The sequence below is a fragment of the Phocoena phocoena genome, chromosome 6, assembly GCF_963924675.1.
Source record: "Phocoena phocoena chromosome 6, mPhoPho1.1, whole genome shotgun sequence".
Taxonomy (NCBI): domain Eukaryota; kingdom Metazoa; phylum Chordata; class Mammalia; order Artiodactyla; family Phocoenidae; genus Phocoena; species Phocoena phocoena.
This window is the reverse complement of record NC_089224.1, coordinates 91,217,926-91,233,732: the sequence shown is the minus strand read 5'-3', so window position 1 is coordinate 91,233,732 and position 15,807 is coordinate 91,217,926. Positions and strand designations below refer to the sequence as shown.

General features: G+C 40.5%; 1 protein-coding gene across 1 annotated transcript in view; it reads right to left on the bottom strand.

Moving 5' to 3' along the window:
• ELP1 (elongator acetyltransferase complex subunit 1) overlaps positions 1-15,240 on the bottom strand; it is a 56,213-nt gene extending 40,973 nt beyond the window's left edge. Inside the window, exons 1-9 of the mRNA XM_065879817.1 lie at positions 15,091-15,240; positions 14,150-14,302; positions 12,422-12,503; positions 11,679-11,759; positions 8,535-8,620; positions 6,331-6,427; positions 5,312-5,402; positions 4,106-4,229; positions 3,070-3,163 (exon numbers count right to left, since the gene is read on the bottom strand). Of these exons, the coding sequence (XP_065735889.1) occupies positions 3,070-3,163; positions 4,106-4,229; positions 5,312-5,402; positions 6,331-6,427; positions 8,535-8,620; positions 11,679-11,759; positions 12,422-12,503; positions 14,150-14,302; positions 15,091-15,240 (958 nt within the window). The remainder of the gene's footprint in view (positions 1-3,069; positions 3,164-4,105; positions 4,230-5,311; positions 5,403-6,330; positions 6,428-8,534; positions 8,621-11,678; positions 11,760-12,421; positions 12,504-14,149; positions 14,303-15,090) is intronic.
• Positions 15,241-15,807: the final 567 nt, after the last annotated feature.

Here is a 15,807-nt window from a genome sequence, read left to right as displayed (position 1 = left end):
ATAATAATATTAACAATAATTGTTAAAGTATAGTTTGTCATGAGGATAAAATATTAAGCATCAATAAGGTCAGAAGCACATGTGTTCATTTCTACCTCTACCTTCAAACTTTATGATCATGATGATGGGAGGCTCCTACTATAGGACAGTGCTTTAGTGAGTTGTTTTTTTCATAAAGACTTAGAAAGAAGAAAATTTGGCAATTAGATTAAAAGTATTAAAACACTCAATCCAAGAGCACTAGACTAGCATCACTATGTTGTATTACACTTAAGACGCTTATTATTTTCTTCCAGGTGTTTTGCATGCAGTTATGTCCAAGAGAGATTAGCATGCAATTACCCGTAAAAGAACAAGACCAAAACCTGTAGTGCGCAGGAAATAGGAAGAAGTTGGTCAAAGAGTACAAACCCTTCAGTCACACGTTCCAGAGATCTAATGTATAGCATGGTGACTACAGTTAACAATACTGTATTGTATACTTGAAAGTTGCCACGAGAGTAGATTTAAAATGTTCCCACCGGGCTTCCCTGGTGGTGCAGTGGTTAAGAATCCGCCTGCCAATGCAGGGGACACGGGTTCGAGCTCTGGTCTGGGACGATCCCACATGCCACGGAGCAACTAAGCCCGTGTGCCACAACTACTGAGCCTGCGCTCTAGAGCCCACGAGCCACAACTACTGAGCTCATGTGCCACAACTACTGAGCCTGTGTGCCACAACTACTGAAGCTTGCATGGAGGCAAGTGGAGCAACTAAGCCCATGCGCCACAACTACTGAGCCTGCGCTCTAGAGCCTGTGCTCCGTGACAAGAGAAGCCACCACAATGAGAAGCCCGCGCACCGCACCGAAGAGTAGCCCCTGCTCACCACAACTGGAGAAAGCCCACACGCAGCAGTGAAGACCCAACGCAGCCAAAAGAAAGTTCTCACCATACAACAAAAATGGTAATTATGCGAAGTGAAGGATGAGTTAATCAACCTTACTGTGGCAAACATTTCACAGTACATGCATGCATCAAATCATCACATTGTAGCTCCTGAATGTACACGTTATATGTCAATTATACCTCAGTAAAGCTGGAAAAAAAAGACCTAATCATGTCAAAGCCAACCTCTGTTAAACAGATGACACACATAAATGAAGATTTTAATTATATTAAGGAATTTCTTTTCTTTAAACATCTCCCTCATCACTAATTCTTAACCCAGCAATCACAGCAAGTCCAACCTAGTTCTCAAACGAGGCTACCACAATACTTCAACCTACCTCTGGGTTACGTTAGACTACATGCTCATGCTCTGTGAGGACAGACGCTGTGGCTGTTCTTGCAGCTGCACATTTATCCTGAGCGTATCACAGGGCCAGCCATTAACACCTGGTTAATCAGTGGTTCTCAACTCTGGCTACACGTTAAAAAATCACCTGGGGACTTCCCTGGTGGCACAGTGGTTAAGAATCCGCCTGCCAAAGCAGGGGACATGGGTTCGAGACCTAGTCTGGGAAGATCCCACATGCCGCGGAACAGCTAAGCCCATGCGCCACAACTACTGAAGCCTGTGCACCTAGAGCCCGTGCTCCACAACAAGAGAAGCTACTGCAATGAGAAGCCCATGCAGCACAAGGAAGAGTGGCCCCCACTCGCCGCAACTAGAGACAGTCCGCGCACAGCAACGAAGACCCAACACAGCCAAAAATAAATAAATAAATAAAATTAAAAATAAATAAGTAAATAAATGTGTTTACAAAAAAAAATCACCTGGAAGCTTTTTTTTTTAATTTAATACTGATGTATAGTCCCCATTATAACACACTGAGAGCAGCTCTGAAATAAGACATTGGTAGCATTTTTTTTTTTTCCTAAAGCTGCAGCCAGGGTTGAGAACTATTGTGTTGAATGAATAAATGAATGAATGAACTTCTCAATAACATTTCAGTTAAAGTTCTATTGATTAAAAAGTTTGAAAGCCATTCAGAAAATAATCAAGCAAATGAAAAGATTTATGAAAAAAATGTTCAGTGCACTGCTATTGATGACAGTGAAAAATTACAAAACTTTAAATGTCTAACAACTAAGATTTAATAAACTGTAGCATAAATGAATATACAGCAATTTAAAATGACACAGATAGATAATCTGAAATGGAAAGTTTGTGACACACTGTAAAAGCAAGTTACAAAACTGCAGGTATCATACCTACATATTTAACAAAAATGAGATCATAGTTTTACTGAGATGTATACATAAAATCTGGAAGACAAGAAACTTTAAATAGTGATTATTACTGAGTGACAGAATTACGGAAGAACTCTTCTTCGCATCTTTATTTTCTAATGCTTTCACATATTAAATATACACTGGAAAATACATATTTACAATTTGATTTGCAATTTAAAAGCTATAGAAGATTCTTACTTATATCTAATCTCATTTCTCTTTCACTTCCACAGTATTCCTTTGGCTAGCATTTTTATTTGCTACAGTGGTACCATCCATGAAGAGAAAGCACTGATGACTTGTGATAATTTACATGTCAACTTGGCTAGGCTATGGTGTCTAGTTGTTTGATCAAACACTAGTCTAGACGTTGCTGGGAAGGTATTCTGCGGATGTGATTAACCTTTATAATCAGCTGACTTTAAGTACAGCAGACTATCCTCCATAATGTGGATAAATCTCAACCAAAGAGTTCATAGAGCCTAAGAGCAAAAACTAAGGCCTCCCATGAAAAACGGAATTTTGCCTCAAGACTGTAACAGAGAATCTTGCCCGAGTTTCCAGACTGTGGGCCTGTCCCACAGATTTTGGACTCAAGACCGCAACATCAACTCTTCACTGAATTTCCAACCAGCCAGCTTACCCTGATTCTATTTCTCTAGAGACCCTGCCTGATACATAACTGAAATCCATCCCACCAAAAGCTAACCACTCCCTCATCTCTACCTACCCCCCTCAGTTATCTCTGATTCCATTACAAGACTAAGTGAAAAGGATAAAGGAAACTCCATGGCCTACTACTTTCAATTACATTTTATGGGGCAGGAGGCTGAGGTACTAGAGCTGTCTTACCATAGGTTTTTAGAGTGGAATTTTCTTCCCTCTGAAGGTCTTCCAGCCAAACTGCAAGCACAGTGGAATCTGCATTCCAGAGAAGGTCATTAACCTAGGAGGGAAAAAAGACCTGTCACTGGCCTTTATGTATTTATCTCAAAATCTTTATAATAGCTGAATTCCCTGCTCTCACAAGGCAAATAATCCCACACTTGAGTTGATCCCTAGCTGTAAATTACTAACCTATGGAGTTATTAAAAAAACCTCTGTCATCATGTGTAGAGGACTTCAAAAAAATGCATTATGTTTAAATACTTAACCAAATGAAGGTGACATTTTTAGACAATCAAGAATATTTGAATATGGACTAGATATTAGATAATATTAAGGAATTATTACTAATTTTGTAAGGTATCATAATGGAATTGTGGTTGTATTAAGAAAAATGTTCTCAACTGTTAGAGAAATGAATATTGAAAATATGATTTTTAAAATTAAAACCCTAGGAAATTTTTACAAAGTGTGTGTGTGGGGGGCGGGGCAGAGAGTGAAGAATAGATGAAAATAATTTTGCAAAATGCTGGTACATATCTGTTGAAAGTAAGTAATAGGTACACAGGAGTTCATTAAACTCTTCTCTCAACTTTTAATATATTAAAATTTTTACATAATTAAAAATTACCATGATTTGTTTTCGCTCCAGTGAAAATCCAAATGGTACACAACCTCCTTAAGGTTTACATGTTAAAAATGGCAAGTATCTTTATCACTGGAAGAATTATGCTTTTGTCAAAATAAACAATAAAAACTGGCATTTCTATTTCCTTTCTGTGTTTTATCTAGCGTGAGGAAGGAATGCTATTTCTTCTCTACAAAATCTCCTTAGGAAAAACAATTTGGTTTGTAAAAAAGAAATTCAGTCATAGGAAGCCACTATTTTTATTACTGTCTACTCTGGGGCTTCTATTTACATACCCATATCAAATACAAATCTTCTTCTCTACAGCTGTGCAAAGTCCTCTAAATTTGATGGTAAAACAACTCAGGCACCTACCTTAACCTCATCTTTAAAGAAAGGAAGTGTAAAATGTCCATGGAGAAGTCCATTTTTCTCAAAAAACACAACATCCTGCTGATTGGGTTTATCTTGCGTAGATGCAATCAAACTGCCTGAGGGCCTTAAAGCAAACCCAGAGTGTTAGAGCATCCAAAAGCTCATCCAGCTGGCTAAGAACAAGATGAAATTCAGAGAAACACTTTTTTTCAGCAAAAACAAAAAGCCTCCATCCAAGGAAGTTTTAAATCCCATGTTTCCTGGCAAGCAGTCACCCTAGTGTGGGACTATATCTGCCCAGAGGACAGAGTGCCTTTTCCTGATTTGCACAAGGGCTCTATTTGCCCACAAAGACTCACAGATTGAGACTGCACTTGGGTGACTTTTTAAAAGAACCAATAAATTATTTAAACCATTCCCAGTATAATGTCCTATGAAACCATAAACTATTTCTCTTTCAATTATATGACTTCAGCAATATTACAGGCTCAGGTAGGTATTTTTAAAGACTTCTAAATCTACTGAAAACACCTTGATCGCCCCATCTTGTTTGTATTTGTCTCTAGAGTTTTAATTCAAATACATTTCTCTCTTTTCTCTGTCATCCAATTGCCACTCAAATACTGGTGGGAAACAGATGTCTAAAACCTAGAGACCTAGGTTTTGCCTATAACAATGCTGCTGAGGCAGAAAATATTTCTTCTATCTATAATCAGGACAGCCATATATCATAAGCAGGTTGTGACCTGCACAAGGGTACTAGGCCAACAGGTGAATCGGGCCCAAATCCAGCCCACGTGTTCCTCAGCACACAGGTCCCCTTAGTGTGGGAGTTTGTGCAGAGAAAGGAAGCCCTTTTCCTCGTTTGCACCAAAGCTCTGCTGCCCCACAGAAATTCACAGACTGCAACTTCCCTTCGAAGCACCACTTTCTGTTTTACACAGCGGCTTCAGGTAGGCCCCGCCTATAACCTACAAAATGTGTGGGCCTTGGAATGATGAGGTCTGTGAAGCTCAGAATCTACTATTCAAACCACATTCAGACTTCAGGGAACTAAAAAAGAAAGATACAGCCTTACAGCCAAATGAGAAACAGTAATTACCTCTTTGTGTTTTATAAACACCTACATCCAGTAGGTACCACCACTCCCACCCTAGTACCAAGAAATCTCTGGCAAGAAGTTACAAGGTTTCTTCTGCCACTCACTTCCAAGCCAGAGCAGGCCCCAGTCCTGCCACAGGCTCACTGGTTGACTGTAAAGCAAACTCCCGGCTCCACACTCTGACCTTTCGAGCCCCTGTGTAGTAGAGAGAGGGAGAAAGACAACAATGGCAAAATGTAAAGCATTGTGATAAATGTTGTCAAGTCTGAACTTCCAAACACCCTCCTTATTAATAAAAACTGTCATGATTTCACAGAGCCAATTAGATGAATCTTGTTAATTCATATCCAGGGCTTCCCTGGCGGCACAGTGGTTAAGAATCTGTCTGTGGGGCTTCCCTGGTGGCGCAGTGGTTGAGAGTCCACCTGCCAACGCAGGGGACACGGGTTCGTGCCCCAGTCCAGGAGGATCCCACATGCCACGGAGTGGCTGGGCCCGTGAGCCATGGCTGCTGAGCCTGCGCGTCTGGAGCCTGTGCTCCGCAACGGGAGAGGCCACAACAGTGAGAGGCCCATGTACCGCAAAAAAAAAAAAAAAAATCCATCTGCCAATGCATGGGACACGGGTTCAAGCCCTGGTCCGGGAAGATCCCACATGCTGCAGAGCAACTAAGCCCATGCGCCACAACTACTGAGCCTGCGCTCTAGAGTCCGCGAGCCACAACTACTGAGCCCATGCGCCACAACTACTGAAGCCCACGCGCCTAGAGCCCGTGCTCCATAACAAGAGAAGCCACTGCAATGAGAAGCATGTGCACTGCAATGAAGAGTAGCCCCCGCTCGCCACAACTAGAGAAAGCCCGTGCGCGGCAACAAAAGACCCAACACAGCCAAAAATAAATAAATAAAATAAATTTATAAATAAATAATAAATTTTTAAAGATTTTTAAATGCTTTAAAAAAATTCATATCCAACTGGTAGGAGGCTGGGCCACATAGCCTCAAAGAACTCTTCTGATTCTTAGCTCTATATTCATTTAACACCTAAAGCAGCACATTGTTACCTCATGGGTGTAATGAAAGAAAACCCTCAAAGCAAAAGTAAGAAAAATTTATTTCCATACCTGTCTCTGGGCAAACAACACTCACAGCAAAAAACTGTCCATCACCACGCCAGGTAACTTGTGGTCTATGGTCATCCCAGGGCAAAGCAGACTCGTGCTAAAGAGAGGAAAAAACACAAATGTTACTGGTGGCCTTAAATGGCCCAGAATCAAACAAGCCTCAAGCTATTAAAGTTAAATCTTTTATATAAAGTTTAAGCTACCTAGAAATCGAGTTTCACAAAATCCTCAGGAACCCTTCCAGAAGGGCCCTTAGACCCAAAAATCAAGAGAAAAGAACTTAAAACCAAACCAAACAAAATCCTTCTCAGGACATTAAAAAGTGGCCTCCAAGCATAACAACAGGGAAAAAGAGCTACAGATCTAGATATTAAAAATAACGAGCTGAGGAATCTATCAGGTAACTATATAAGGAAATTAATGTTTGTCTAAATTTAAGAAGGTAGAGTTTTATTCACTGAGTAAACTTCACAACGCTGCACAGAAGAGTTAAGAAGATGAGAGGAATATGGGCAGGGAAGAGCCAGAAGAGATAAAGCCAGCAGCAGTAATGAAAACATGGACAAGCTCCACATTCTGCAGCACCGAAAGAAGAAAGGTTTCCAGTGCCACTTGCATCTCAGTCCCGAAAGCCTTGAAGACAGAAGCCAATTCTGTGGGACTGGGGACAAATGACCACCTGAGCATCCATCATCACATTCCAGTGACAGGCTAAGTCAGAATGGTGCTCGTGCCACAAACTGCAGAGTAGGGAAGACACAGCAGCCTAACAAGATTTATTCTCAATGAAACTGCCCTGTGGTATACACAAACTTCCTCTAGTGAAGGGTTAGGAGACAATATGAGTTACACAGAATGTAGCCAGAAATAAAGTAAGGATGGAAAATGTAACGGCAGGCAGTGTATGATTTCATCTATCCTAGAAGGTCAGCACAGGGAAATCTCCACATATAATAAAGACAAAGTGCTTCCATTTGCTCAGGCCCACATCTGGGGATTATCCTCAATTCCTCTCTCTCTCTCTTACCCTACATCTGATCTATTATCAATAAATCCTGTAGCTCTATCCTTCAAAATGTATCCAGAAAGAAGGAAAACATAGTTTCATCCAGGAAGAGAAATCAGGAAAAAAAAGACTAATATATACATATGTAGGAAAAGTATAAAAACATGCACGTGAATGATCAACAGTGAACGCAGGGCAGCAGCTGCTTCTGGGGAGGAAGGGGGAGGGTATCAGGAAGGGATACAGAGTGCTTCATTTCTGTCTGTGGTGAGTTTTTTTTTTTAAATGAATATTGGTGATAATTATTCTCTATGTGAAAAAAAACAACAAAACAACTTGGCAATAAAAAAGAAAAAAGGATCTTTCTAGGATGACTCATTCCCTAAGGTCTCCAAACAGCTTGTTTTACTAGAGCAGAAGAGATCTGTCCATTACCGCCCTCTACCTGTGAAACAGAGCAGGACCCAATGGTCCCCCCAACCCCATGTCCTCAGCCTGCCTTTTGTCTGCAGAAAAACTTTAGCCAAACAGTAAGTTTACTCAGAGAAGTGAGAAAATGCAGAAACAAAGGAAAACAGCCCAACATGACTAAATAATAATAGTTTAGGCATTAAGCACAGTCAAGGACCTTTTCAGTTCCTCCTCAAGGGCTACAGATAATATTCTGAGCCATATCCTGTGAGCTGTCTTATAGATACTGAAACGGCCACCAGGTGGAAGACATTAACTACATGATGACCAGACTGGCCATGACATAAGCTGCCACAAATCCAAGAACTGGCCTCCAAGAAATGGGAACAAACCGACCCTGGAAGTAAAGACTAACTGTACCTAATAATCAAGGTGATGCTGGTCAGACCACCGATGACCAATTTCAAGATGACTGTCAGAGCTGCCTGTACTGTTTCTGCATGTAGCGCCCCCTCGGCCTTTAAAGCTCTTGCCCACTGGTTGACAGGGAGGGGAGTCGGCCTTTGGACAAAAATCGCCCCCCCCAACCCTCCCACCCCCCAGTTGCTGGCATCCAGCGGAATAAAGCAAACTTTCCTTTCCACCAACCTTGCCTCTTTATTGGCTTTAGAGCGGCGAGCAGCCAGACCCCACTTTTGGTAACACGTGGATACCTAAGAGCTCCTGGTGGGTAGCAGAACTTCTATTTGTTCCAAAGAAGGTTCCTTATCCATCAGACCAACCTTACCATTTGCATCTGAAAGGCGGCTTGCCTGCCTTCTGATCCATGGAACTGCGTCTCCTTCCTGCCCCAGCCAACAGTGATAAACTTGCCTAGAGAACAAGTGAGTGAGAATATGCAAGACAACCAATAAGCTAAATAAAATAAAAGCAGTTTCATAGCTATTCTTCATGAAGTTGGGTCCTCTGAGACCTCTCAATAGATGGACCAGCAGTCAATATTTTAAAAACCTATGTTCCATATTATATACTGAAGCGATTCTGAAGACTTTGAAATGCCCTTATCTTGGAAAGAGCTTTACTGCCATTGTATATAAATTCCCTTGATGACAGTCAGCAATCCATCCCCACTTTACAAGGAGAATGAAACATGAAGAATCTATGCAATATGTCCACAGATAACATAACATAAAACTCAAGAAGACAAGAGCTGGGAATAAAATTCCAATCGTAAGTTCAATCCACTAAATGTATCCAACCTCCCTGCTAGTGTTGGAGGAGACCATGATTATGGAATTCAAGCCCTCACAGAGACTGACACACCCTAGTGACAGAGGCCAAAATCAGAACACAGGGCTTCTGCCTTCCAGGCTGGGCTTCTTTCTAAATTATAATGCTGATCTTACATAAAATATAGAGTCAGTTGCTGAAATAATGCAGCCTCCTGTTCCTGAAGGTAGGATCTGGCATCCACCTATTAGAGGTACTACAGAGATGCCCCTGAAAGCATCGGCCAGACCCAGGACCCAATATTTCCCTCCTACAACTGATGCTGATTCTGACGAAGCAGAGCTGTTTATAATTTCTATAAATTATGGGTCAGCATGACCGTTTCCTGTCTGCTCTGCTTGGGCATACCCACGTATTGCAGTATCCCAAAGCATACCTTGCTGCTGTATACAAATAGTAGTGCCTATCCTGGTGCACACCCCTGGGCTTCTATCCGAAAGTTTCCACAGAGAGATAAAGGGTCAAGGAGCGAAGCAAGACAACTTTTCCAGTGGGATCAGATGATAAGTGGTGGAGTTACAGCAGGAATCAGCAAACTACAACCTGCATTTGCTTTTACAAATAAACTTGTATTGGAACACAGCCATACCCATTTCTTTATGTACTATCTTAAGTGCTTTCACACTACATCAGCAGAGTTGAGTAGCTGCAACACAGACCATATAGCCTGAAAGCGGAAAACAATTACTATCCAGTTCTTTACAGAACAAGTTTGTTGACACCTGGGTTAGAAGAAAAATATCTATTCACCGCTCCACAGAGTGACTTTTTGTACTGACAAATACATTTCTAAGACCTAAGACCCTGACTTGGACTCCCTCTCCTTTGATTTACTCTATTAGATTTCTTATGAAAAAGTCGGTGGGATGAGCCAGGCCCAGAGCACTTTCCCATGCAAAGATGTGTTGGTTACTACCTCTATGACTATCCTCAAAGCTGGATGCCCCCGAGTCCCACCCCGGGCCCTAGATCCAGCACCATACCTGCTCCCTGAGCAAGCACATCTAATCCCAAGATTGTAAAGATTCCCCACATGCCAATGACTCCCAGTCCACGGCTCTGGCCTCTCCTGAGTTTCAGCCCCTTCTACTCACCTGCTTTACTTGGTGATCCCATATGGCCCTTAAACAAATCCAAGAAGGAACTCATCACCTACCCCTTACAGACCAGCACTTCCCCACCTTACCTCTCAGATACTGACATCTTTATTTCCACCACCTGAGCTTCTGGCTAGAGTCCTACTAAACTTTCTTCTTCACCTTACATACCCAAAGCCTTTTTATTTCACTTTCTAAACTGGTATTTCTCAAACTAGCTAGGGCAGGACGGGAACCATGCACACATATTCCAAAAAAGTTTCTCATAATTCCAAAAAATGTACTCCTATCCTCATTGAGAATCAAAAATTTCCTGCATTTTTCCCTTTTCTAGTCCCACACCCACCTTCTTTATCTCTCATGTGGATTCCTTTAGCAACCTCCTACCAGATCACCCTGTCTCGTCTCTTCCCTCTCCACCAATCAATCTTGCATCATCAGAACCTTTAATGACTGATCTCCTGTAACTTCATGTCCAAACTCCCTATCAAACTTAATCAAAATCCCTCCCCTTTATTTCATTCCACATTCATGTCCTGTCACTAGGCAATGCTGAAGTACTCACAGTTGCCTGAATAAGCCACGCTGTGTCAAAGGCCTCCATGAAACATCCCTGCCTTGGAATGAACTAATTAACTTGCTTGCACCACTCCCCCACCCTCAACCCTCATCTACCTAACACCAAGTCAGCCAAAACTCAGCTCAAGTCGGCCTCCTCTGGGAAGCCTTCCATCCCCATTACTCCCTTTCTCTCCTTATGCTACCCTAATACCTGCACATCCTGTTATTACTGACTCCTTAAGGGAAAAGATGAATTAACCACAGCACCAAACACACTGCTGGGTTCACACTACCTACTCAAACATTATTTCTGAACAAATTATTTCTGAATGAATAAATGAGTAGCACTTTTCTAAATGATTTCTTAGTAGAACGAGAAGTCATGAAGTTAGACCCCAGCGAAAGTTAAAATACCATCTCCCCCATCCTTCTCCTCAATCAGGCCAGCTACCTGGTGCCCTGAAGTTGGCCAGAGCTTCTTACACTCAATAAGCATCTCCACTCTTCTCCTCTTCAATACTTCCACAGCCTAATGCCCATATCACCTCAGCTGGATCTTAGCAAGAAAACAGTATGACGGGTCCCATGAAAATTCAGGTCTAATCAGTAGGAACAAAAATCAGCTCTCTATCCTGCCTCTCTTGTCTTCTCCCCAAAATTGTACCTCAGAAATGCTCTCCTTATTCTAGCTAGTACAGTCCTTTTCATTAAACCCCCTAAGCCTGTCCTGGGGTTTGGGCAACAACTACCCTGGTGATTCTAAGCACAGATTCCTATTCCCCAAATTATTGACAAAGCCAGCTCTCAGACTTGGAGAGGCACCAGAGGTATGCCTTTTAAAATCTGGAATGAACTAAAGGAATTAGGCTATCTGTCAGTAAATTAAGTTGGGGTTTAAGCTTCATAGTTCTTTGGGCTTATTATGATGTGGCTATCAGTGTGCAAGACAAGTCACAAAATGGTTCAAACAAAGCTATACTTACTTTCACCAAAATCATCCTGGTGGATTTGCTGTTCCATGATTGGTTCAAACTCTTTTGTCATCATAATTAGGGTCTGTTGACCTTGGAGGAGCACAAACAAGAATGATTTTGTTCTCATTTAGCATATCTGCCACTCTGTAAGTATCTACAGCATTGGAAGCTACTGAGCTGGACTGGAGGAGTTTATAGTCAAAACAGGGAAGACAGAATTTATTCAAAATGTTCTGACTCTCATTTTTAGAAAAAAGTTTTGACTGGGTAAGTCACCTAGTACTTATTCTCAGCTATTTATGTATGTCAGGCTAACATTAAAGTCCACATAGCCCTCTTCAACTTCAATGATTTAGTCAGCAAGATATCTCTTCAAATGTATACCTCATCACAGTGCTAGTTTGCAGAAACTCATCTGGAATGAAAAGACTTAAGGGAAAAAAAATAGGACTGGGAAAGCAGTTCTTAGAATCAGTTTATTTTATGTAGCAACTCTTCCTCTTAGAGTAGGTTAAATACTGCTGACATTTTAAACCATAGCTATGGACCTCAGCAGCAACTTTTTAAAACAATGTACTAAGAAGTAAAATTTAACTCAAAAACACCACATTCCCTATTTATCATGTTGGTATCCTTTTTCCAAGAAATGTTTTTTTTTTTTTGAAACCTAAGCACCCTAAAACTTAAGCCCGTGAGATATTAGGAGTCATGTTTTATAAAAGTCAAGAGTTAGGGACCAGTGACAGGCTTACCTGTGGCAAGAAGCACCAGCTCTTGGTCAGGACTCCAACTCATGACAGAGATACCACTGGCTACACTCCCGACACATTCCAGCTGAGAGAGACATTTTAAAATGTTAAGGGAGATATGAAAATATAAGCATCTCCGTAAATATTTACTATGACCTTAATCAAAACAATTAACAAAACACACAAAGGTGAAATTATTCAGTGAACATTTATTCAGTAACAGGTATTAAAAGACCAGGCATGATACAGACCATAGGGACTGGAGGTGACTACGGCCACTCCATTCCTCCCGTTAAGGAGATAAAAGATGCCTCTACAGCAGGGTTAGGGATGTAACTGAGGTCTCTGGGAATTAAGTGGGGGCTCAGGCCAGAGACTGACGAGTGGCCCAGGACAGTCCAGGAAAGCTTCTCGGAGGAGGTTCTTTGAAGGGTAGGAATAGGGCCAGGAGGAAGAGACTGGGGGGAAATGTGCAGTTAAAAAGAGCACTTAAAAATCAGCTGCAACTGTAGAGCCTAAGGCATACACATAAACAGGAATGGTGGGGGTGGGAGGTGAGGCTAAAAAGGAATTTGGTGAATAGTGAGAGGTCTTATACGGCACAATAAGGAATATGGATTGTGTCTTGCAGACATTGTGATGCCACAAGTGTGGAGGATCAGCACCGTCTGGTGGAGACCGATGGACTGGAGGAGCTCAGTAATTAGGAAAACGTTCTACAAAATGTTTTGAAAGTAAAAGCATACCTTTTAAATGTGAGAAATACTAAGTAAGTTATACTTGATGGCTTTGATATTTCTCACCATGAACTGAGAATAAGATTTATTGTTGTACTAAATGGAACCGTTAAAAGCAAAGGTGCCAGATTTAGACTGCCAGGGTTTAAATCTCACCTGGTAATTGTTTGACCTTAGCCTAGTCATTTAAGCCCTCTGTGCCTCAATTTCCTCTTTTGAAGAACGGAAAAACAACAATCTACCTCATAAGGTTGTAGTGAAGATTAAATACAATTCTGCATGAAAAACACTTGAAAAAGCGCCTGGCACATTGTAAACATTTAATAAATGTCAGCTGCTATTATTATCCTATGATTAGTAATATGACTTGTGATACATCCATGTTAAAGAGATCACAACTAAGGGAGTAATCAACAAAGTTTAAAAAGCTGTCAAGAAGGTGAGGATAGAAATCCAGAAACTAAGCCTTATGCTAAGTAGAGAAGGAGGCAAATGGTTGAAATCTATCTTCTCTGGCAGTCATAAGATGTGCACATAATGATAGCATATCACCTTAGCACCTGTAGTTCAGGGACTCTTAAAGTTAGCCATCAAGGAGAGGCTTATTCAGCATTCATAAAAGAAAACATAAGCCATATAAACATTTCAAAGACTTCACAAATTGAGAAATAAAAGTTACAGCTCAGGATCAGATATACCATACAAGAATGGCCAGATTTGGGTTTTTGTTAAGTTCTTATTTGGAATGTTCTGATTGTTCTAATTAATAAATGCAATAGACAAAACTGAGTTTTAGAAGAATCCTGAAATATAGCTAAAGCCATGCCAACAATTTTCTGTAAAGAATTATATAATGCAAAGACTTTAATTTGCAAAATGCTTAAATATTATGGCTCCTGACAATTTAAACTTCTATGAAAAACTAGTGACATGAAACAAAAAAAGGCGTTTGAGGATGTCTAAGATTTCCTCCTCACTGATCTCTTCCACTTACCTGGCGTGTGTTGAGATTGCAAAGTAGGACATCTCCAGAAGCTGTGGCCACACACACAGACTCGTGATCCAGCAACTCCTGAATACCAACAATGCAGCCACTTCCATCCTCTGGGAGAAAGCCTTCTGCCACCAGAGGAATTTCATTTTTCACCTTTCACCAAAACAAACAAATAAGCAAATTAAGCCAATCTACTTTCAAGAACAATTCATCACACTTCCAGAAATACTTTTTAATGCTTCTTTTATAATATAAAAGCTTTCAAAAATGTTTTTTTCCTAGATTAAAACCCAAACTTTCATTTGAGAAATTTCACAGCACTACCATCTTTAACACAAAACACAGTTCATGCGACCTTTGTGCCAAGCAAACATAAAAGCCCAGTATCTTTGAAAATATCCAATAAAACATGAAGCTAATAACTATGATTTTCTAAAATGTATACAGTATGGGGAAAAGGGACTAAGAATGTAATCACCTAAAATACATTAGTAGCAGAATATAATTAAGGGAAGGTATCAGAATCAACCTAAAGAGCTTTTCAATATACATATGCTCAAGCTCCAGAAGTGAAGATTCTGATGTAGATGGTATGAGATGGAGACTGAAAAAATTTAAAAAGCCCTACAGGAAATTTTCACCTGCATTCCCACTTGAGAACTGTTAATAGATAGTATTTACATGGTAGAAAGGGTAAAAAGTAGGGCACCCCACAAAATACAATGTCAAAGCTTTGCCAGCTTAGATTAAAACTGAAGCAGACTAAAAGACAGGGTACTAGTTATGTCTAATATGACATCAGTATAAAGCGAAGGGAGCATTCATTTGGGGGGCACGTAAATTCAGAAAGATGTAAAGGAAAGACTATTTGGGGAAGCAAGTTTGGAAAAAGACAAGTCAAGAGTCATGCCAAGTGCTAGCACCCTCCATCAATAACTCACCTCTCTTATGACAGGGTCTACTTCTATCAGTCCATGTTCTGAGCCAATGAGCACTGTGTCCTGTTCAGTTCGGAGAGAGAAGCACTGAGGTTTCCCTGGAGCCTGAATATCCCTGAACTCCAAGCTCCGAAATAACTTTAGATTTCTCATGATGAAGCGACTCCTGAAAGAAAAGTACAAATATCTCTTGATGAAACTTTAATTTCTCTGAGAAATAGAAACAGCTTAGTAGCGATAAATCACACTCCAATATAAGCAAAATGATTCAGGGAGCAGAGAAGTTAGAATAACCAAGAAAAAAAAGATCTAATCTGAACCCACACAGAGATGAGTGGTAGCAATCTAACCAACTGTGTAAATCTATGGTCTACAAATTGAGGCTGTGAAATCTATTTTACATTCTCACTCTTTGAAAGAGGCAAGATTCTCTCAACTTCAGAGTTTTTTCTTCAAAAAAGATTTAACATCAGTTATCCTGAAGGAAAGTTGAGAAGAATGCAATGAATGAGAAAACATTTTATTTTGCACGAGGATATTTTATAACTTGACAGATTTACAAAATAATATAAAAATCCACATATATACTGGCAGTTGAAGAAAATAAAATTACTTTAATATCACCAACTACATTTATTTATAAACTGGCTCTATATCTTCATTAAAAAATTAAAATTGAAATCAAACATAGAAATAAAGAAAAGCAGTTATGGGACTTCC